General features: G+C 31.3%; 4 protein-coding genes across 4 annotated transcripts; 1 reads left to right on the forward strand and 3 right to left on the reverse strand.

Moving 5' to 3' along the window:
- Positions 1-3,939: 3,939 nt before the first annotated feature.
- Positions 3,940-7,636, reverse strand: LOC115707896 (uncharacterized). The gene is made up of 5 exons (XM_030635992.2): positions 7,086-7,636; positions 5,173-5,226; positions 4,854-4,916; positions 4,686-4,754; positions 3,940-4,586 (listed from the first exon to the last, which is right to left on the reverse strand). Exons 1-5 carry the CDS (start codon positions 7,413-7,415, stop codon positions 4,317-4,319), a joined length of 786 nt encoding a protein of 261 aa, XP_030491852.2. The 5' UTR covers positions 7,416-7,636; the 3' UTR covers positions 3,940-4,316.
- A 7,029-nt stretch (positions 7,637-14,665) lies between these two features.
- On the reverse strand, positions 14,666-18,991 carry LOC115707897 (beta-galactosidase 15). The gene is made up of 3 exons (XM_030635993.2): positions 18,353-18,991; positions 17,050-17,593; positions 14,666-16,239 (listed from the first exon to the last, which is right to left on the reverse strand). Exons 1-3 carry the CDS (start codon positions 18,899-18,901, stop codon positions 14,807-14,809), a joined length of 2,526 nt encoding a protein of 841 aa, XP_030491853.2. The 5' UTR covers positions 18,902-18,991; the 3' UTR covers positions 14,666-14,806.
- Positions 18,992-20,898: 1,907 nt separating this feature from the next.
- LOC115707899 (leucine-rich repeat extensin-like protein 3) lies at positions 20,899-22,611 on the forward strand. Its single transcript, XM_030635995.2, has one exon. The coding sequence runs from the start codon at positions 20,981-20,983 to the stop codon at positions 22,523-22,525; it is 1,545 nt and encodes a 514-aa protein (XP_030491855.2). The 5' UTR covers positions 20,899-20,980; the 3' UTR covers positions 22,526-22,611.
- Positions 22,612-22,690: 79 nt separating this feature from the next.
- Positions 22,691-24,914, reverse strand: LOC115707898 (F-box/LRR-repeat protein 3). Its single transcript, XM_030635994.2, has one exon. It carries the CDS (start codon positions 24,698-24,700, stop codon positions 22,958-22,960), a length of 1,743 nt encoding a protein of 580 aa, XP_030491854.2. The 5' UTR covers positions 24,701-24,914; the 3' UTR covers positions 22,691-22,957.
- Positions 24,915-24,945: the final 31 nt, after the last annotated feature.

Consider the following 24,945-nt stretch of genomic DNA (forward strand, 5'->3'; position numbering starts at 1 on the left):
TATCTTCGGCTATGGCTTTCTCCCCTGCTTCTTCTTCAGTTGAAGTGCAGCTCACATCCTTTTCTTTTCCATGACTTGTATCAGCCAGCTGATTTTCCATGACTTGTATCAGCCAGCTGAGTGATTTTCCTCTCTCAATTGGATAGCCCTTTCTGTATCATTTTGGGGTCCAATTTAATTGGGCCGTGCTAACACAACACATTAAAAAATTTAATTTTAATTAAATTAAATATTCTTTACAAATACATTTGATCTATATTAATTTTTGAAATATATATAAATATGTCTGGATTAAATTTAATCAATTATTTTTACATGTAAATTAACACATCTGACCCGCACAAATACGAATTTTAAATATTCTAATACATTCAATCCATACCTTATAAAACTCCCCTAAGTGTTCGGTGGTGGGGATCACCAGCTCAGCTGTTTAGTATTAATATTATAATATATATATATAAGTAATATAGGTTTGCAATAATTATTATAATATTAGTAATAAAATGGAGGAGCTTGATTCGAAAACTTGGTAATGGTATTTTGATTTATAAGATTAGTTTTATATAATTAACACTTTTATTATATATTAGGGTTATTTTGTTAGACGGATTAATTAGGGGCTAGCTTATTATATTATATATAGATATATAGATCTAGTTGTCTTAGGTAACTATATGGAGATAAAATGTTTACGCACGTATGTGCATGAAATGAATAGTAAATAATTAACAGTTTAGAATCTTATGGGGACCTTATTTTTGTAATGCTGAGATTAACTACTATTCATCTCTGTAATAATATAATAATTGTAATTATTTGGAAAATTAAGCCTTTATTATATGCATGTATTATATTAATTAATTTACATATTTGAGAAATATATATTATTATTGGTGGTGTTTGTCCAGATTTTATGCTACTTTTTCTCTCTCAGCTGGTCAATCCTATAAATACGCATACGTAAAGTTGTAAAAATAATATTATTTTTATTTTTTGTTAACATAACAGTAAAGTTTCAATTCAAAGATTTAAAAACTTAACGTCAAGTCTAAAATTGTAGCCTTTTGTATAAAATGGGTTACAATCATAATATCTATCTAGAACAACTATACTCTCCTAAAGGAATAAACAAAGAAAAAAAAAACTACTCATATTGTTGAATTCCAGCAAAAGAAAAAAGAAGAAAAAAAAAACTATAATGCAATTACAAACTACACAAAAATAATAATATTAATGATGCAATTAATTTTGGTACAACTACGTCACATAGTGCATATATTGCATCATTATATATAATTTTAAGGTAATTAATTAATTAAAGCACATCATTTTTCCATGTAATTAATTGATTAATTTGACATATATATTTATATCTTGGGGTCTGATTGAGTTGATACTTGATAGAAAACTAAATGCTATCTACTTATTACCTTATTTTATCATTATCATTAAAACGTAAACCTTTTTCTTTCCCATTATCACTTATTTTTGTTCTTCTTTTTATTATACTGACTTGCACAATCATTATTTCAAATCTTATATCCATGTTCTCCTTTTATTTTTAGCCAAAATCTTACAATTTAGAGTAATTAATCTTACAAATGTTTATGTAAAGCTTCCACCTATTCTCTATCTTATTTCCTACTCATTTTCTTTAAATTCATATTACAAACAATCTGAGTAATCTTCCTAAACAGTACTACCTGATCATCAAGAGTAGGGAGGGAATGATCCCATAAAACTTTGTTCTTACTATGCAAAATTACTATAATTAAATCACGTAAATCTTCCTTTTTGATCCTCTTGAGGTTTTACCATTCAGAATCCACTTTAACACTTGATGCTGCAGCTCAATTAACTGTAAGAACAATCAAAACACAACTCAAGTGGCTAATATATATAAACAATACAATCCATCATGAGTCTCTAGTACCAAGTCTTTGTTTCAGTGCTAGCCAAAAATCTATGCTTAATTTGAAGTAGAAAAAGATAGTAGCATACTTCCATTTCTCCAACCCTCCTAGCTTGCTGAAATTTATCACAAAGAGCTGCAATTAATAAAGTAATTAATTGGTTTGAGATTTGAAGACAATTTTATGTTTTTGATAATTTAAAGGGCCTTTGATTCCACATGAAAATACTTGATTGACACGGGTGTTTTCAAAAAGGATATAATTTTAAGTTTTAAGTTTAAAAATGAAAACAACAATTTTATGTTTTCTTTGTTTTCAAATTATTAAATCTAAAAACTCTTCAAATGCTCTCTTATTTTTTAATTTTGAGATTCCCAACTAAATCACAAATCCAACTTTTTAAAACTCAAAAACACAAAATTACACTACAACTAATTACATATTTAGAAACAATTTTTCACATACAAAATTCAAATTTTTATTTCCAAAACAATAATTCAAAACAAAGTAAATGCAAGACCAAAACCAACTCTACCAATTTGAAACTCCAACTTCCTAGTCCACATTACAACGCATATCTACATTACATACTTGCGAACCCAGGCCCATTTAGCCCCGAGCAGAGTCGTACATAACAAAGTTAGAGAAGTCGGCCCAGCCCATAATAGCCCAACCATACCAGAAGATAGCGCATAGTGCCATTGAAAAAGAGAAATTTCTACGAAACAGATTTTCTTTTTTCTTTTACGGACTTTTTTTTTTATTTGGCAAAAGTGTAAACAAATTATCACTTTCAGGTATGAAGTAATCCCTTAGAAAAAAAGATGGGTTTTACTCAGGCTGAGTAGCGAAATTTCAATAAGAAAAAATACACAAAAGCATCAAATATATTAGCTCAATAAATTAATTATTCAAAGGTAAAAAAAATAATAATAATTAATAGAAGCGAATGTTATGCGGGAAAATCAGTTCCAAATACAAATATTTAAAGTTAATTTTTGATTGATTGTTTGCGTTTTAATATTATGATTATTTCCTGATTTGTTTTTAAGTTTTGTTTCAATATTTTTTATTATTATGTATTATTATTTTATTTAAAGAATGAATTACATGTCAAAAAAAAAAATAGGTATTTCATCACACATTAATTTTAATTAAAATTTCAGTTTTATTTCTATATTAATATCAACAACGTTTATAATAAATTTCATTTATATTACTTTGCAGCTAGTTTTATTTTGTATGATTAATGTGGCTAATTTTTTTTTTATAAGACTAATGTAGTTAGTTTTAGTTTTATAAGACGAGTATAGCTAATTTTGATTTTATAAGAACAATTTCATTGGGATGACTTATTTTTAATTTTGTAAAGCCAATATATGACTAGTTTTGATTTTGTCAGGTTAGTTTAATCTAATAATAATACATCAAATTTAATATAGTTACTTTCAGTAATGAATATAATACAGATGAGAATAAATAAGTTTAGTATGAATTTTATTTAATATTTATTATATATTAATTTTTTTATTTTTTATTTTGTAGGTTTTCTAGTGGGTCAGAAATTAAAACTCAGTTTTGAATTATTTTTTTTCTTCTGATATTAAGATTTTACTTTCTAGTTCTTTTATCTCTACATGCACTTAGCATAGCATAGACATGGGATAAACCCTAAGTCAAATCTACAAAGCGATACTGGTTGAACTTTTAAGACAGTTGTTCTAGTAGTTTAAATGTTAAGGCCCATTGGGCCGCTTAAGGTACAAACATGTACATCCCCTACAGGATTGAATTGGCATTTAATGGTCTTTAGAGTACGAAAATTAATGTAATGGCCATAATTATTAAGAAGAGATACCTTTTAAACAAATGCAACTGAAAAAAGACAAAAGAAAAAGAAAAAGTAACAAATCTATTTCAAAATTGAACTCAAAAGTGACCAAAATTAATTAAAGTAACTAAAAAAAAAAAGAAACAAAAGGAAAGTTATGCTTAAAGAATATTGGACAAGAGTAGAAACATATATAATGAATAATGAGAACTATATTGAACTAATGGTTAGGATACCTAAGCTATCCTTCTCAGTATGTAGGACCAAAAAAAAAAAAAAAGAAACCAAAGTAAAACAAATGTTGTAGTAATTTGTTTTTTCTACTTTACAATTACAATTGCTCAACCTAAGAGAAAAAAAAAACAAAGAAATGAGAAAAATTAAAACAAAGTTAGGATGAAAGGATTTTCTACCTTAATAAGTGTAAATGTCCCTTGAAGATCTTCAATCTTCAATCTTCATCCCCATAATTAGATTAAAGAAAGAAAAATAAAATAAAATAAAAAATATAACCAAATAAACTAATATCAGTATGCATCTGATTCTATATTAAAAATCTTTGCTTCTTTTCAGCTTATTCCATATAACACTACCCCACCAGAAGAGCTGAAATCAGTGTCAGCTGGGAGATTTAGATCAGGCAAGCAAAACCCAGTTTCTTTCTCATTTTCTAATTCTTCTACGTCTTGTGGCGGATGTGGTTGAGCAACAAGCTGATTGCGTTGATCCGCCTCTGTTTGCTGCGAGATTGAACCGTGTTTACTAACTGCTATAGCGTCTACTTGTTCTGCTCGGTAACTAATTTCTGTCTTAACTTTTTGTGGAGAATCCAATTGAAGCTGAAATGGGAAAAACAAAGAAAGAAAGAAAGAATTGTCAGAATCTTATATCCTTCTTACACTGCAACTATACAAATCTACAAATGACATTTGTCACACCTTAAATCTGTTGAAGTTTTCTTTTGTGGCTTTTTGTTTCTCAATATTGAGAAGCATGGTTGCAATTTCCTGTTCAATGAAAGAATGTGAGAAACAACAGCCATACATACTTTTATAGAAAGGGATATAAATGAAAGAATATAATAATATAGTGTGTGAAACACATACAGTTTTCAACTTTTTCCTTTCCCTCAATAGCAAAGTCTCCTCCTCTTTAAGTTCAGCTAATGTCTGCCATTAAAACAAAAAACAAGGCATTTTATGTTACTTCAATTTTACTCAAAAGCAAGATAAAAAAAAAAGATTTAGATCTCCTAATAAGTAAAAACAATAAAGAATAAAAGTAGAACAGAGTGATTATAATGTTTTATGACAGCAAAAGCAAGACACAATTAAAGTTATATCATAATAAAAGGTTATGCTATTCTGTTTTCTTCTTTTTACTGTTGGTTAAAATATAGTAATAGTAATAGATTAATTTTATTACCTTCTTCTTTCTTGGTCTCTTGGAAGTAGTGGGTTCACCTTTGACAGAAGAAACCTGTTCACATAAACCCAACATTTATCAATCACTAATTTAAATGTAACTAGTTAAAAAACCACACAAAAAAACAAAAATTCAGTGACCAAATAGTGAAAACACATTTTTGCATATTCACATTATGACCAGTGACCACAAACCACTTCAAATAGAAGGCAAATTCAAACATAAAGTCAACCCTCCATCTCAAAATGTTGACTTTTCAATGTTTTATACACTAACGTCGGTTTCCAATAAAGCAAGAACCCTAATACTGTTAGTTAATAATATTTTGAAGGTTGTAATACCAATAACAAACAAGTCATCTTGCCTTGCATAATACCCCAATATTCCATTTACAATTCTATCTGGTCCCACACTATAATAACTCCATCACAAAAGAAAAATATACAAATATAAAAACAAACAAAAACACTTTGTCCTACTTTGATATTTTCTTATCAAATTTTCAACTTTCAACTCCATACATGAAACAATAATTTGACCCAAAAAAAAACACTACCTTTTAGGAACCCAATTACATAAAAGCTACAGTGACAGGCTGTCACAGAATGAGGAATGACAAACTAATCACCAAAAAAATTAAATAAACTCCATTTATTCACAATGCCCAAGGATAAAAATTCCAAGCTCTAGTAGATCAAAGCTGTCACTCGAATAATCTTACTGACTAATATACATATATATATATATATGTATTTTTGTCTTTTATTTTATTTTTATGGGATCTCCTCCCCTAAAGCGGTGTCTCACGTGAAACGACGACGCTGGGACCCTTAAAAAACTAGTGTGTGTTCTTTTTTTCACTGTTGCGTCCGCATAATACGTAACGCTGTGTCGACTACACCGAATCATTTCCCACTTCCAGCAACATAAAGTGCACAACCACTACCCACACTACACCAAACCACACGCAGACCTATTTTGCCACGAAAACACGCCACCGATAAAGCAGGTGACCAATTTTCCCAATGACCAAAATACCCCTCTTGTAAAAAAAAAAACGCTTACACGACGTTTGACTTTCTTGTTTTTTTTTTTTAACATATGAATTATCGTTACGAACTAACTCACTCCGTGGATATGTGTATGTATCTCCGCTTTCTCCGCCACCGGAGCTAGTGGTGGCCCCGACGTGAGAGAGCGGTTGTATTAATTATTAAAGAAAGGGTATTAAAGTCTTTTTATGAGAAAAACGTGATAAAAGAAGAATCATTCTAAACTTCTGACTCTTTTCGTTGAATAGAAGTCATCAATTTTCTTAAGATTTTTCTTTTTTTTTTTTCAAAAGTACACGGATAAACGAAAAGTCATTTAGTTCAAAAAGAAAAGGGTATTTTAGTAATTTAAAGAATAAGAATGAAGCGCCACCGATTATCCTCGAGATGACGATAATCGGCGAAAACGCGATCTGGGGTCGAATCAGCTACGGGAGATCCCCATGCAACGGAGGTCAAAATGGTCATTTAGGTTAAGATACTGAATGTTGGGAAGAATGAGAAGGCTCCTAAAAAGATTGAAAACGAAACCGAAAAAAAAAAAAAGAAAAGAAAATCTGACAGGTTTGGAAAACCAGAGAGAGAGAATCCATCGTATCTGACTTTCTTTCTCTCTTCGCAGATAACAAATAATGGAAGTAATGAAAATACCTAACTTGAGCAGGGGCATTTTAGTCCTTACAAAAAAAAGGGCAAAAAGAGCGAAAAAACGACACCGTATCCAAACACAACTGTCGACTGACTGACTCTCTCCACACGACAAACCTCGTCGCCGTACAATCAGGGAAAAGAGAAAAGACAACACAGACGAAAGAGAAGAGAAACTCAACAGTCAACAATACAAAAAACCTTTTCACAAACCTTAGATCTCGCGCCGCCGGTAAGCTTAGACGGCTTACTGGACTCCTCAAAGCCGTCGATGGCACAGCCGCCGCCGCTGACAGAGGTGGCACCGCTCCACGAAAGCGGTGTGGTAGGGCTAGCTCTGGTTGAATCACTTTTCTTCTTCACAATAGGCTTCGAAGACCGTCTCTGTCTCACGCTCCAATAAAGCTTCAAAGGAGGAGAGGGTTGTCTCGGTGGTGGAGGTCGGCGACGGCGTTCGTATCCAGCTTTTCTTAAACGGAAAAGAAGGTCGGCGACGGTGACGTCGTCGTTCATGGCAAGCTTTACCCAATCGTCGTCACTCATGTCGACTTTCAAATTTGAAGAGAGAGAAAGAAAAAGATGAGGTTTTGTGAAGATTGGAAAAGAAAATGTAAAAAATTGAGAGAGAGTTTGTATTTATGTATATATGTATTGTATTGTAATTGAAATATATATATGGAAGAATATAAATGGTGGGTTTTTATATGTGGGTCTCTGTATCACTGTTTTTTGTGTCTGGTGGGGGAGTAGATGCTCATTCACAACCCTTTCTTCCTTTTTTCAACACAAAAAAAATAAATAATTAAAATTAAAAATTAGAATTAAAAATGTGTCCCTCTCTTAAGCTTCCTTCCTTTTGCGTATTTCACTAAGTGTGGGGCCCTCAGTTAAGCTCCACGTGGCAATGCTGACTGACCTATTATATACCTTGGCTAAGCTTAATGCTTGTATATTTAGAAGATAGGGTTTTTTTTTTTTTTGTTGTTTAGGTCTGGATTGGTTTAAGGAAGGTTATTTACACGCGCTTTGTTTGAACCTGGGGAAAGAATGGGAAAGAAGGTAACTGAGAGAGACTAAAATGTTGATATTGTCAGTTAATGATGTGGCATGTTTATGTTTGTGTTAAAAGTATGGAATGGAGATGCTTTCAGTTATATAATAATAAAATTATTTTATTTTATTTAAAATTAGAAATTTTCAAGTGCTAATTTTTATAATTTTTTTTTTCTTCAGAAAAACAAATAAACTTTTTGGTTTTATATATTGAGTAACATACAAGATATCAGTGTAAATAAATAAATAAATTTAATCAGTGATAGTTTAAACCTTTGGTTAGGTACTAAATAGTAATGGATTGGATCTTCATATTTATTTTAAACGGTCACCCAAATATGGTATGCTTTGTACTTTGTGACTTTGTGAGTTGTAAGTCTCGTTTCTTAATATATATATATTTTTTACCACTTGTCAATATGATGCTTTTTATGTATATATAGAAATGTAGTTAAAACTTGTTAGGTAAAATTAATCAATTAAATTTATGAGCGTTTATTATTTTTATTTTTATATATATATCAGTTATATATATATGGTACAATTAATGAAACACTATCAAATGGGGAATCAACTGTACTAAATGCAAGCCCATGCTCTTCTTCTATGTACATCTCTAATTTTTCTATTGTAAACATTCTTGTCGTTTTTCTTTTCGGGAAAAACAAAGTTGAGGACTTTTTAAAAAGCTAAATAAGTATCTAACACTTTTTTTTTCTTCCTTTTCTACGTAGTAGCATTTGAATGTTTAAAAATGAAAGTGTTGTGTTAACAAAAAAAAAACATTACAATAATGATGTTTTAAGGTCAACGTGGCTCTAGAAAGCATGATTTTGAACAAGTAAGGTATAAAAATAAGATAATGGAATTCGGATCGGATCCATTCATGGATCCATTTTTGACCCATATGGCCACTTACTTATATCTCGACTATAAAATTGTACAGCTGTCACAATTCACGAAATGAGCGTGGAAGCACGCGCGAATTGATCGCGTGGAGATAAGATTTGAAGTTGTAACACATTTAGTTCGTTATTGTATGAAGAGCGTGACTCGCTGCCTAACCTGACTTCACACACTCTCTGTTATTATTCCACCCCACTCCGCTCCGCTTTTTGGGCTAACTTGACACACGTGCCGGGTCACACGTGTGAGGGTATTTTGGTAAATAAGCAATAAGATTAGGGGTTTGATTGCTTGAGAAAGAAGACACAGAGAGATATATGGTGTTTTGGGATAGGGGTATGTTTGGTACGGTAGGTAGGTATTCTTTGTGGAAATTTCAGCAACATTGTCAAATAATGCTTTTCTTCTTCTTTTTCTTACTTCTCTCAAATCATAAATATTTGGTGTGTCTATATATTTATGTTATGAACTTATGTAGGAAATGCTACAGCAATTGATAATGACTTTTATCCAAAAATTTCTGAACCATAATTCTCCTTTTATTTACTATATTATTATTAATGTATTTAAATATTAGTTTTTATATATAGTTTAATTTAATAATTATTAAAAAATTACTAATTATTTTTTTTAAAAAAAATTACTAAATGATAACCGTACCTAGATAATATTTTTAAGAGGGGTCATATAAAGTAATTCAATATCAAATATCACGTATTTTAATTATTAACTACTGTTTATAGGATACAATTATAAGCACAGTGCATAGTAGCATGTAACATTTTATTAAAATTAAATAAATTAATTATAATATTTGTTGGATACTACTAATCTATTAAAATGTAACATTTTATTTTCTTTGTATATTTTATTAATTATGGTCAATTATTTAGTTATATTTGGGCAGTTGGATCTTTCATAAATGCCAAGAATTGTTATACATTACATTGTGTTTGGAGAGAAGAATAAGAGAGAGGGATTACTAACTCTCTAACAATGCTATATTTATTGTACGTAGTGTCATCAATTTCTTTTTTCTTTTTTGTCATCAATTTCTAACAATGCTATATATTTTTTTTTTTTTGTTATTTTGATTATACAATGCACACTTTTTGTGCATGTCATATGATTAGTTTGATTGATGTTAGCAATACTTTTTATTAGATATCTCATTCACATTTATACAATTAATCCTACATTAATTTATTAGAGTTTGTAATTGAGCATTAGTAATCCTTAACCCTTTCTATAGGTAGCGCCTTATGATTAGTTAAAAATATTCCCTAAAAGTTATTTTCTTAAATTATATCTAATCTGATACTTAATTATATCAATAAAAGTATGACACGAAATAGTGTGCTAGATACTAATAGTACCTTTTAGCAATTCTCTTATTTTAAAAAAAAATATACATACACATAATTACTAAAAGGCCACTAGTACTTAGTACCCTCGTTGGTGTCATACTGCTATTCGTATAATTAAGTATCGGATTTCATATAATTTAAGAAAATAATTTTAAAAAATATCGCTAACTAATCGTAGACTAGAGTGCCACTTATAAAATGTGTAATAGTGTCAATAGCAATGCTCCACAAGAGTGCACTTGATATATGTTTGGTTAGAATAGTCACTTATAAAAATATATGCCTCACTTATAACTACATTTGTCATAATACTTATTATTAAGTTTTATTTTGATAAAAATAATTAGTTTAGAATACTATTTAGTATTATTTTAAAAATTACAAATTTTTAATTTATTATTTAACAAAATATAGAGTCTAATCAATAATTTTTACAAAATATAAGATTGAAAATAATATTTACTTGAGACTAATAAATATTAAATAGTCTCAAGGAAATATAAACTTACTACTAAAAAATGTTTATATAAATTCATATGTCTTCGTATAATTTAACTACCAAAAAGGGAAAAAAAAAAAACATTGGCTAGTTAGTTTATATTTACCTCATCTAAGGTTTGAATGTTACGTTGTAAATTAAGTGAATACTATAATTCTCCCAATATTTACTTTTGAATAGCAATGGAGAGCTAGCCTCTAAAAATGTTAATTATTAATAAATATTTAGTTTATATAAAATAGTGAAGTCTTCTTATTGGATATATAGACAGTTGTGTTTTTTGTTCTTAGATCTTGATTCATTTGTTTGTGACCTCATTAATAATAGAATGATGAAAAGTAAAGGTTCTTTTTTCATTTGGTCTAATAATGGTGACTGGATTTTTTCTAGAATGTTTTCAAGAATGAGACTTATTGGGTAGACTTATTATCTCAAAATTAAGCTTTTTTCCAATGGAATGTGGTTTTTGATCATTGTCATTAATTGCATTGTCAAATCTTTAGAGGTTGAGAATAAAGATCTCTATGGTATATTGATTGGAATAAGGATTTGAAGGGTATGTCTTTGAATTGAACATTGGGGAAACTGCTTAGGCTCAAACATGCTCTTAAGAGATTAAACAAGACTAGTATTGTAGGTGATGTAGATTATTATTTGGCCAAATCAAATTACCCAGGAGGCTCAATTACTCTTACAGGAAGATCCAAAAAATAGGTTGCTACCACAGGCTGAAAAAGCTTCTTGCAATCACTTCAATTAAAACTCAAGCTAGAATGTTTGCTACTTATTTAAAGTAAAAAAAGTAAGATTACTTGGCTCCGATTTTGGGATGATAATACTTCTTATTTTCATGTTAACCTTAAAATGAGGAGGGAGCAAAACATGAAATATATTTATTCTATTAGAGTATTCGTAATATTTCTCACTATCAATTTTTTTTTTAAGTGGACAGATTACAAAAATAACACTAACTCTCTTCTCATATCATTAAAGTCTTAAACCATATATTATCTATTAAAATAAGTTAACATATGATTTGTATTAAGTAATAATCAAAATCTCACACATGCTACGTGAATACTCTCGTTTTACATCAAAATATATTTATTCTATTAGAGTATTCGTAATATTTACTTCATAGATTTTATATTAGGATCATGAATCATATTTCAAGTGGCCATTCTAAAATATGTATAAACACAAATAAAAACAAATTACAATAATCCAAAAAGAACACTAAAATAATTATATTAACTAAATTGGAATAATCAATTAACATTCATTAAATCCCTAAGTTTATAATTTCTAAACTTATATTTTTTTGCATGGCATGACTCATATTTTTTAAAAATATATATAAATATGAGCCAGACCAATATGATACAGACAAATTTGAAGCCTTAAATAATATATTTAGGGAGAAAATCATTAATTTTCTATAATTTGTTAGTCATATTTTAAGTGTGTGCAATCTTCTAAGAAAAAAGTTTCATTGGTTGAATTCATGTTTCTTGAGAGAGATGTTACTAGGCAGGTATTGGTTTATGACAAAAGCCTAAAATAGAGCTTGGAATTCTACGGTAAAGCTGTATACTTTTCCTAAGATGTCATGTTTATAATTTCTTACTTTTGTGGTATTTTTGAGAATGTTAATTCTTATACAGACAAAAATAAGCTCTTGCAAATGATTTTAAATGGATAAAATATCCAAGTTATTCAAAAATAGCTGTCATATGTTCCATAAAATACCTCAATAGATTATGCTAATAAATTTCATGTTCTTTTTTATTTTGTTAGGAGTTTTTGCTTTTAGTTATGGCGAAGATTAAGCTAATACTAATTCCTAATAAATTAAAATTATGGAGAATTGTAAAAAGTACTTAAAATTTTGAAGAATAAATATACAAAATTTTAAAAAAATTACATAATTATGGATGATTAAAATAATAATTACGTCTATTAAAAAAATAGTAATTACGTAGATTTTCATTTTTTTTTATATATATTTATAACAAAAATTTACTACTCACTATTCAGCTAAAAATTTATAGAAGAGTACTCTTTACTCTTATAGCTTCTTGTATGTTGAAAATCTAAACATTCTATATACTATATAGTCAATAATGTCCCTATCTATAATCAAGCTCGGCCCAAACGCATTAAGTCTGTGTTTAGGATCCACTTAGTTGAGGAGCACAATTTTTTTTTTCTTTATAAATTTATATATTTTTTTTACTAATTTTAAAGAATATCACATTTTCTTCTAAATAAGGTCCCAAAAATTTATTTTTTCCAATGACTCATTATATTTCAGAGCCAACCTTTTGTATAATCAATGAAATTGATTTTGTGCCATGCTCTATCCTGTATAGTTAAAATTTTGTGCTACACTTTTCTGTTTTTATTTGTTCAATTCTCATTTGTTAATATAGATATGTTACTAGATATTAGTTTTAGGAGTGTTTATGGATAATTTCATATTTTGAATCTAATTAAATTCGCACAATAATTCAAATCTAATTTAATTCAATCTGTAAAAAGTTGGATTCACTAACGCATTAAGGTTGTGTAACAAAACTTTGGGATCACAATATGGTATCTTTCACTTATTTAACCTATAGAGAAAAGTTTAAAACTTTAAGGTTGCTTCTGTATTTTTAAAACTTGTATGCAGTGGAAAAAAAAATAGATTTACAAGCACTAGACAACAACATTCTGCTTTTTCAGTTCTTTGTTCCAATTTTATTTTATCTTTGATAAATCTCTTCTTCTTTTTTCTTTTTTTTTTTTGCAGTTGGAATAGGCTGGCCGGTTAGGTTGCTGTCAAAATATTGTGTCTAAATTTTCAACCTGAAAATAAGATTCTTGTTTTAGTGTTGATGCACATTAATTCTTTCTTTCTCTCTTTTTCTTTTCTTTAATTAATAAATTGTTAAAATACCATTTTGAAAATTATATTTTACAAAAATTATATATTGGATTTCTGTAAATAAATACCCAATTAAGTGACTTGCCACATGTCAATTTATAATTGGTGGAAGTCATCAAATTTTTTTTTTTTTTAAAAAAAGTAATTTAAATATACCAATAAAAAAATGACGATAATGACTTAAAATTAAAGAATCACGTATTTTAAAAATATAACTTAAGAATTATTACTAAAAATTAAACTTCGTATTTATTTGCAATTGAAAATTATTTATGTCGCAAATTACTCTAATTTAAAATAGTAAAAATATGACACGAGTTTAATTTTCAATAATTTTATTTTTTAAATTTCTAACACAAGAAAATATAAAAAATGTTATTAATTTTGTCATTAGATCCGATTATTATTAAGTTTTAATTTGACAATAGTTTAAGATCCTATTTATATAATTTTAAAATATATAGAATTTATTATATTATTTAACAAAACAAAGTTCAATTAATAATTTTTACAAAATCATCCAAAATAATATTTATCACGATGATCATTGTACAGGGTCACTTTGACTTTGTTGTTAAAGGTTCCACAAAATATTATATTGAAATCCATTAATGATGTTATAAAACTATACAAGATCTCGCAACTCAATATCAGAAGAATTTTATTTCTCAAATCTTAGTTCCAATGTCTCACATATGATAAGACTAATGTCCTGTTTGGGAAATCTAAAATATTAACATTGTATAAAATGACTTTACCATCATCATCATCATTATTATTATTATTAATGACTTCATTAAGAAGCTAAAAATATAAACAAAAATTATAAGTCATTCAAAAATTTAGAAACAAGTTTTTGGTGGCTTAAAAGTCAAACTCAACCAAAGAATTAGAATTCAAATTATTTGAGTCAAAAATGATTATTCACTCTAATTATACACAACTAATGCAACTCAACAAAACAAAAGACTTATTATCAAGACCGAAAAAGGTTAGGAACTAATAATGAAAAGAAAAAACACAACTCACACCAAAGCAATAATGAAAAACAAACCACATTATTCACATACTTAAAAAGTATCAATTACAATTACTAATAAAATCAAGCAAAGAAAGAAAAAACAAACCCCATTATTACTAACATTATTAAGCTACCACTCACTCACACTCTTCACAATTTCTAAGCACAAGAAGCTTGTACAGCTAATCTTTTAATAACACCATTTCCACAATCAACAGAGCCAAATGTGTTTGTAGAAACATTAACAGAGCAAGACTCTTTTCCAACACAAGCCTTCTCAACTTCAGAAACACTAACATTCGATTCACAAACACCTTTAGTAAAAGAACCACACTCTCCCTTTGGATCTCCAAAGCTAGCAAAATCAATACCAGAAATAATTTTGCCATTGTTGCACGAAAGTTCAATTGTGTTCCCTTCATAAGCTGTACCACAACCAATCGCAACACCAACAGTGCTAAAGCTCACATCTTTAGGATTCCCACCAATTTCTTCAAACAAAATCAAAGTGTTGGATTTCCCATCAGTCTTCATGAACGACCTTGGAACATGGTACCACCGCTGCGACGGTTCGCCGCAGTTGGTGACACATTTATCGGGGTTGTACTCACCGCGGTAATCACAGTTGCCACAGCCAGTTGAGTTAGCCAAAACCGAAGGCCAAAACCGACCCAAGCTATTCCCATTCACCCAAGCATGTCCTTTTCCCATACCCAATAAGTCAACCACAACAGGGTCATCGCCTGAAGGGGTTTGGAAACTCGTCTTGTACCAAGTCATTCTCCGGTTAACCGGTGGCTCAGTGGTCCTCCATGGATGGTGTTGATGAGCATTGGGATCAAACACCCTCTTCCACTCTCCATTCAGTCCAACCTTATAAGACCAATTGTTAAACGACAAGTCGTTTAAAACAGAGGAGTTGTCGTTTCCCACTAACTGAACAGGTCCTCCAGCGATTCCAGTGGGTTTATTTTCGAAAAATGAACCGTAATTAGCCAATCCAACGGTGGCGCTGAGCAGAGTGATGTTGTTTTTGCCACGTGTCAGTACAACAGGGGTTTCAAAGATAAACCCAAGTTGATTCGGTGTACCCGATTGAGAACCCACAAATCTCTTGTTCACATAAGCATGGAGAACATGACCAGTAGTGTTGACCCTCAAAAACACTCTCTTAGTTTGGTTGACTTCGATTGTGGTCATATACCATAAATAATCACTAACATCGGAAGTGGTGAGTTTCTGTTCGAGAAGTTGTGAAGCTCTGAATCTTCCTTTACCTTGAAGTGTGTCTCTAATGGTTTCTGGTGCCCAAACCCATTTGAATCCGGGGCCTTTCTGATTTTCATGGTTGTGAGGCAAGCTTTGTTTTTTGACGAACAGAGATGTCTGAGCATTGATCTTGGCAGTGTTATAAATCTCGCTGTTGCAGTTACGGAGGAGAGTGACGGACCATGAGGGAACCCAGTAAACGCCGTCGTTGTTAAGATTGACGTTGATTGGGTCACCTTCTGTGTTTGTGTTGCTTATGAAGCAAAACCTCTGAGCGCCGTTAGTGTGGGTTGTTAGATTAACACCCGGCACAATTTCCTTCTCTGCACCATTAAAAATCTCAATAAGCTTAATCTCACTGAGATTCAGGTAAAATTCGAAAAATAAAATAAAATAAAGTATTTATAATATTTTTTTAAGAAAAAATAATGTTTTTTTATATATAATTAATTTTAATAATTTTATTTTTATTTATATGGGTTATCTCCTTAAAAGAATTTAAAAATAATTTTAGTGTTTTATATATTCTGATTTATTTGTTTTGTCATCAGATATTATTCAAAAAAATTAAGAAATTTAAAATAATTTAGAAATAATTATCAAGTAATCTATAATATAGAAATTTAACATGATTATAAAAAAAAAATCGACTAAAAATTAGTTCACATATTAAAACGGATACACAGAGATATATAGATTATAATTTTTTTTAAAAATTTTATATTAAAAAAATGACAAAAGAGGAATATTGAAAAGTTAATAATCTATAATTGAATAAATAATTAATGATTTTGACAAATAAAACATAATTAATGATACAGGCTATGACTAAAAAAAAGATTTAGAAGTGAGAACAGAATTCCACATTTTATTTTCAGAAAAAGAGGAATTGGTTTTAACAAAAAGCAATGAATAAATCAAGATAAAAATAAATCATTTCTTCCTAAAGAATTATTGAGGCTTACGAATACAAATTTATTTTTATATTCTTAAAAAATACTTAAAAATTTAGTTTGAAGAGAGAAAGTTGTTATTTATGTTTAATTATCGCAAAAGAAAACATATTTTTGAATTATATGTCTTATTTACAAAAATTGGATATATTTATAATAATAATAATAAATTTAACTAACCAGTCCAGTTTCCGGCGGTAATAACGTCCTGACCGATCTTGAGAGATTGATGAAGTTGTTTAAGGTGGCCCCACTTAGGTTGGTTCAAATTCCCATACTCATCAAGCGGCGCATCGTAGTCGTACGTGGTCGCAATGTAGGGCCCACCAGCCGACCTACCAAAGTTGGTCCCACCGTGATACATATAATAATTGTTAAAGGCTCCGCCACGTTGGAAAAAACGAGCCACCGAAAACGCCACGTCCTCAGCGGTCCTATGTGGGTCCCTCTCGCCCCATTTCTTGAACCACCCGACCCAGTTCTCTGTGAACATTTTGGGACTGTTGGGACTGTTTGGTTCGAACGATTCGCAGTAGTAACCATTGCAAGTGTTAATCATGGGCTTAGGCGCATTGGGCTGTTGACACATTATCCATGGAACGCCGACGTTTTGAGCCACAGCCATTTCAGCGCACCAATTTAGGTATGACTCTCCTGCTTCTCCGTATGGCTCCATTACGTTTCCGTACTCATTTTCGATCTGGGCTATGATAATTGGACCTCCCTGTAAATTTTATTTACAACATTTAGCTAAAAGTTATTTTAAAAAAAAAAAAAAACTTCTATTGTATGTTAACAATTCTATTGTTGTAACTTGTATGTGTACGTAAAAAAAAAATTATAATAATTTCCTGTAAAAAAATTTATTAAATCATTAATCTATTCAAAAAAAAGAAAATCAATAATTTTAACCTGCAATATATTTGATTCTACAGATTAGGAAATGAGTTATTATTAGGAGTATCATATAATTAATATTATGAATGCACATAGAAAAATAATTTTAATTTTTCTAATTTATACACACTTTTTCCTACTTAATAGAAAACAATATTAAAAAATTAATTATAATTTATATATAAAAAAATTTAATCCGTACTCATTTTCGATCTGGGCTAAAATAATTGCACCTCCCCTGTAAATTTTATTTATAACATTACCTAAAAATTATTTTGAAAAAAAAAACTTCTATTTTATGTTTAACAATTCTATTGTTGTAAGTGTACATAAATTTTCAAAAAAAAAAAAACTTATAATAATATCTTGTAAAAAAATTTATTAAATCAATAATCTATTAAAAAAAAAAATCAATAATTTTAACCTGTAATATATATTTGATTCTACCGGTTAAAATTATACAAACTTTTTCCTACTTTTTCACATTAATAAAAATGTACATATAAATAAAAAAAATAGAAAACAATATTAAAAAATTAATTATAAATGTATATATATATATATATGCATATATATATAAATATACCTGTGAGGCAAAGAGTTTTGCTTGTTTACACATATCGATAATTTTGGTAACAAATGTCTGCATTTCATTTTTGTAAATATCATTATCAGTTCTGAGTACAATTCCGGGAGTGTTCTTGAGCCACAATGGGAAACCACCGTAGCTCCACTCGGCACAAACATAAGGCCCAATTCTCAAAACTCCGTACAGCCCTGCTTGTTGTACGAGTTTAAAGAATTTCACGAAATCGAGGTTACCGGAAAAATCGTACTTACGGCGGAGTGGCTCGTGGTGATCCCAAAAGATGTAGCTCTCAATTGCATCGAGGCCACCTTCTTTGGCCTTTTGAATCAAATCAGGCCACATATGTTGGGTGCTTCTCGGATAGTGAATCGACCCAGATAAAATGATTTGTCGTTTTCCATTGATCATGAACGATTTAGCGTCGTATGTTACATTTTTGATTGTCGTTGTTGTCGTTTCTTCTGCTGCTAATGATAATGGGATTAGTAATGAAATTAAACTTAATAATAATAATGATATTGGGAAATGTGAAGAAATAGAAGCCATGGTTGTTTTGCTTCGATTATGAGATTATGGATTTTGTGTTTAGGGTTTTGGAGAGTATTTTATAGATGGAATTTGAAACAATATTGGAATATTTCAATCTCTATCCAAATTTTAATACGGATATATTGTTGGTTATTGTAACTAAAATCCAATAATAATTAAAAAAAAATAATAATATGATAAGTAGGAGTAACAGAGTCAAGGTATAACTGTTTATTGAGATATATATTACGGAAGAATTTTAACAGAATTTTATCACTTTAATTCAATAAATAAAATTCTTTTTTGGGATAAATAATATTCTTAAATTATTCTCTAATGGATACATTTAATCTAAAAATAAGGGATATATAATGTTAATTTAAAAAAATTAAGTACGTGGTAGTAATGTGGGAGTGTAAAATTGCTATAAAGATGAGATTGAAATGGATATAATGAATTAATTCTAATTAATTAGTTTCCATCTATATATATAAAGATATGTATAGTGACATGGCAATATAAAATTGCTATAAATATGAGATTGAAATGGATATAATAATAATTTTGTTGATAGCATTTTATCTATATATAAAAATGAATTATATACATGTGTATGTGCTAATTAAGAGCTTTATTAACCTTCAAATTCTTTTATCAAATAAGGAAACAATTCATTTAGTATTCCCATACTAAAAATACATTCAAATTATAAACTAAAAACTCTTATAAATACATAGTCTAATAAATTTGTTGAACGTTTAACAAAATAAATAACAATATATTTTAATTCAACCAGTAAAACTTTATACTTATTACTAAACCAAAAACAAAAATCATTATAATGGGATTTCAAATTGCTTGTACCACTACCAAGCAGTCAATTTCTAAGACTACCTGTTGGAAGCCTTTTTCTTTGATCCAATTTAGTGCATCTCTTACACTAATTGCCTCTGCTAATTCAGGCCAAACAATCCCTTGGTAAAAATGAGTAATACCCTCTAGCAAAACCATACTCTTTTCTAGCCACTATACCAAAACCATACCCTTGCACACCTCCAAAAATAGATGCATCAACATTAATCTTGATGTTGTTTGCATGAAGCGCACACCACCACTCGACCCCATCACTAGCGATTAAACCTGTCTATGATGTCTCTAAATTTAAAACTTGAGCGACTTTTTATTGATCAAAATAAGTAATAACAAATGCATGAAGAGAATAGCATTGGAAAACATTCTTTTCTACACCTTTTTCATTCCTTGCCCTCTAAATAGCTCAGCAAAGTGTTAGTCTAAAACCAAACCTTAACTATCACTGGTAGCTGATTTGAGAAGTGGTTACACACCAGTACAAGAAAAACATAACAACTAAGATTACAGCATGTATGCATGCCTTTTCCCAACATTCATTAGATAATATAATTCTACAATTATTATATTATAATTAAATTAGTCGTCTTTATTGTCTAATTCTAATATGAGTTAGTTACTATAGATTTTTTGTATGAAATTACTTGTACATTAAGGATAAAATGCACATGTCACATTTGTTTTAAATCATTCATAATATTTTTTGCTCGATTATATGTCGTAGATATTAAGGTTAGTGTCGTATGTCATTAACGACATGAAGCACTAACTACATTTATTGCTTCCATTCTTTGTCAAAGTGAATGGCACTTCAAACTAGGCATTCTCTCATTAAATACCCTTTTCACTATGGATGGAGTATGGAGAGGACTAGGCTTATTAGTTATTACTACTCATACACTCGTATGATAATAATGATAATATGGCTTTGAAAATAGCAAACTTATCTCTTCTTCCTCTTACTCTTATAAGCATATTGTATTTGACTATTTGTATATATACACACATTTTTGTAACTCATTTTGACAAGTGGATTGTTATACAAAATCTTCATGTGTCTCCCATAAGTGAAATTAAAGAAACACAGTTATGGCCAACTGCAAGTGATGTTTTCAAGACTACTACAGTAAATTGGCTTTCTAGTATATTATATTATACTATTGTTGCTCTATTTTTTATTGTATGGAGAAAAAAATAGATGATTGAGGAGAACAACATGAGAAAGAAATGAAGGGAGTTGTGATCTTTTTTGGTCTGCTTCTACTCACTCAAACTATCACTGAAGCAAGGAATCATCATCATCATTCCAAGCACCACCAAGGTTCACCAGAATCACAAAAGAGAGGAACAAGTCAAAGAAGAAGTAGAAGAAGTAGTAATAGAGGAAGAAGTAGATGCAGAGGAGAAGGAAGAAGATCATGCTGTGACCCTTTATTCCAATACCTATTTGATGCTTGTGGCCAATGGCCTTTTTCAACTTCTCCTTCTCCAGACAACCCTTTTTTACCAACACCTAGGCCAAGGCCTAGGCCACCATCTCCACCCCGAAATCCTCCACCTCTGCCTCTGCCACCACCGATCCTTACTCCTCCCCCAGTTCCAATACTGCCACCACCATCAATTCCAACTCCAATCCTTTCACCACCACCACCAGCTCCTATCTTTCCACCACCAATTCTCCCATTTCCACCTGTACAACCTTCCCCATCACCACCGCCATTGTCTCCACCACCATTGCCACCATTGCCTCCATTGCCGCCACCAGCAGTAATTCCTCCTCCTCCTCCACTGCCTACTCCCTCACCGCCACCACTGCCTGTATCCCCACCACCGTTGCCTCCACTGCCTCCATTGCCTACACCCTCACCACCACTGCTTCCGCCATCTCCACCTCCACCGCCTTTGGTTCCATCACCCCCACCCCCATTGCCTTCCCCTCCACCACCACCCATATTCCTACCACCACCTATTCCATTCATAGATTCTCCAACACTACCATGGACATCACCTCCTCCTGATGGAGTTCCAATAGTACTTTCACCTCCTCCTGATGCAGTTCCATTAGTACCTTCACCTCCTATTGTTCCCACACCACAGGTACCGGATTTCTTTCTTCCCCCGCCTACACCAGATTTGCCACCACCTGAAGACTTTACTCCAGCTCCACCTCTTGTCCCATTATTTTCTCCACCAACTGAGCCTCTGTTACCACCCGAACCCCCATTTTCTTTTACACCAAATGAACCCCTCTTACCCCCGGAACCCCCATTTTCTTTAACACCAACTGAACCGCTGTTACCACCTGAACCCCCATTTTCTTCAACACCAACTGAACCGCTGTTACCACCTGAACCGCCATTTTCTTTCACACCAACTGAACCGCTGTTACCACCTGAACCACCATTTTCTTTCACACCAACTCAACCCCTTCTACCACCTGAACCCCCATTTTCTTTCACACCAACTCAACCCCTTTTACCACCTGAACCGCCATTTTCTTTCACACCAACTCAACCCCTTTTGCCACCTGAACCCCAGTTACCACCATTTTCTTTCACACCAAATGTACCAGATGCTGGGGTGATTGCACCACCTGAATTACCCGTCACACAGGAACCACCAAATATCTTTCTGCCACCTCCGATTCCAGAAAATCCACAGGAACCACTTCAGTTTAATGAGCCAGTGCAACAGCTCCCACCATCACAGCCCTTTCTGTCTCCAATTCAGCTTCCACCACCTTCTTTTGATTCACCTCCATTTGGAAGCTAAATAGTTAACTCTGTTTTTTTTTTTTTTTTCTGGTTTTCTATGATATCTTCCTGTAGTCTATTTCAATAATATCTACCAGTTCTTAATTTGTTTAGTAAAGTTTGAGTAGTTAGTGAGCTTTTTTATAACAGTATTCATTACTAAAACAATAATTCACAACAGAACTAGCTTTATATAACTACGAAAATCATCACATTCATATGTCTCCCAAATTAATACAGTTGCAAATATGATTCACATTCAAGTACCTTCAAATGATCTTTACAATTGCCAATGACCATCAAAGTATGAAAATAATAATACAGTAACCCAATTTAGTTTACAGCAATAAGATAAGTACATAGGAAATGATACTAATATACCTTGTTCTCCGAGAATGAGTAATTCACAAAAGAGAAAATTTTGACATAAACAGTTGAATTCCTTCAATAGCTAGCCTTCACAAACAAAACATCCATGGCGTAAGAAAAAATTCCTCTGGCTTTCGCTAGGAACGAAGCCACAAGGTGGGACTATTCTTCTGAGTGTTGGCCTAGAGAACACCATCCAGGCAATGATATCTATGCTAACTTTATTACACTGCTTTAGAATTATCTCCCTCAATGCTCGGCAGTTCTTCACCACTTGCTTCACTCCATCATCAGTCACTTTGAAGCAGCCAGTCAAGTCCAATTGCAAGAGTTGAGGGCATTTTCTTCCAACCAAAGCCAACCCATCATCATTGATTCTCAATCCTCTTGCACATAACACTTCCAATTTAGAGAATTCAAAGTCCATAAGAAAAGTCTTGACCCCTCTACAATAACTCATGTCCAAGTACCTAAGCTCAGTGCATCTCTTTGAAACTTCTAAAAGGCCTTCCTCTGTAATGCTTAAGCAACTGTTTAAATCGAGCAGTTTCAAATTGCTGATGGCAAATGCGAATTCTTTTAAGCTTTCATTGACTAAAGAGAAATTTTGACCCAAATACAAAGACTTGAGAGTGTTGGAAACATGGTTGGTATTTGGTTTTTTAGCTCCTACCTTTGTACCAACCTTTGTACCAACCATGTTGATCCCATTCAAAACTGGACAATTTTCAATGAGTCCGAAGAATGTTGAATCTGTCAACTTAGTGCACATAGAAAGGTTTATGTATTTTAAACTTGGGAGAAACTTTGTTAACTGAAACACGGACTCGTCTGTTAGGAAATCCGCATCCTGAAGATCCAAGTGCTGAAGAGATTGGTGCTTAGATAGCAATTGTTTGATACCATGTAATGTAAAACCAGAGCAACAAGAGAGAATAAGCTTATTTAATGGCATATGTGCTTCTGCAATTAAGTAAAGCATTTCATCCAAGATATTAAAACCAGACAAATCAATAGAACATAAAGCCTTTGCTGAAACCAATGAATCTGTCAATGTTGAATCCACAACACTAAGCCTAGTTCCAAATACAGATAATGAACTCAAATAAACACAGCCACGGATCATCAAGGCAATTCCATATGGTGTAATGAAATCACAAAAGTGAATCACTATCTCACGCAATTGGACACAATTCGTAGAAAGATGGACAAGAGACCTATCAGTAATGAAGTGATTACCAGAAAGATTGAGCTTTTTCAAACCTTTGAGCTTCAACGACAACGTCAAGATCCCAGAATCGCTTATGGGTTTCGTAAAACTGCTCATATCCAACAACCCATTAGAGTTTGAGCGATAATCATCCATAAGATAGCTAATATCCAACTCTTCAAGAGTTGGGATCGAATTTGCAATCAAACCCAGATCGCTGTCCTGTAAAGAATAGATTTTTGAGCAATTCAAACACCTCAAATTCTTCATTTTGGATCCCAAAACTCTTAACCCATGAATTGGGAGAGTTGACCGATTGGAGATATTGAGTGATTCGAGGTCCAACCCAGATTCCGAAATTTGAGAAAGAAGGCCATCGACATCACCGTGGAACTCACTGAAGTCAACCGTTCTGAGTCTGGTAAATCTTCGAAGCAATTGTGGGAGAACGACGACCGTCGGATGAGGAATTGCAAGGGAAGTGATGAGTTGATTGGTGATGGAGAAGAAAAGCTTGCAAACCAAAGATAAAGATGCATAATGTCGGCGGTCTTCGACGAAATTGAGGACTAATTCCCAGCATTCTTCTGGCAAATCAACTGAATTTTCCGCCATTAATAGTAATTTTGTTTCCCCTGTTCTTCCTCAAAGCCAAAATCTTTCATCAAATTGTGAAATTCGAAAATCAGAGGCACAAAAAGGAAAGAGATAATTAAGTTGGGAAATTTGAGTTTTGAGAAGGAAAGAGAGAATCTCACTTTTTTGAATTTCAAAGAATAACTTTTTTAAAAAAAATAATAAAAAAATAAAAAATAAATAAAAATTCAAATCCACATCGCTTTGGTTCATTTTCAACTTTT

This window comes from Cannabis sativa, chromosome 1 (genome assembly GCF_029168945.1).
Source record: "Cannabis sativa cultivar Pink pepper isolate KNU-18-1 chromosome 1, ASM2916894v1, whole genome shotgun sequence".
Classification (NCBI taxonomy): domain Eukaryota; kingdom Viridiplantae; phylum Streptophyta; class Magnoliopsida; order Rosales; family Cannabaceae; genus Cannabis; species Cannabis sativa.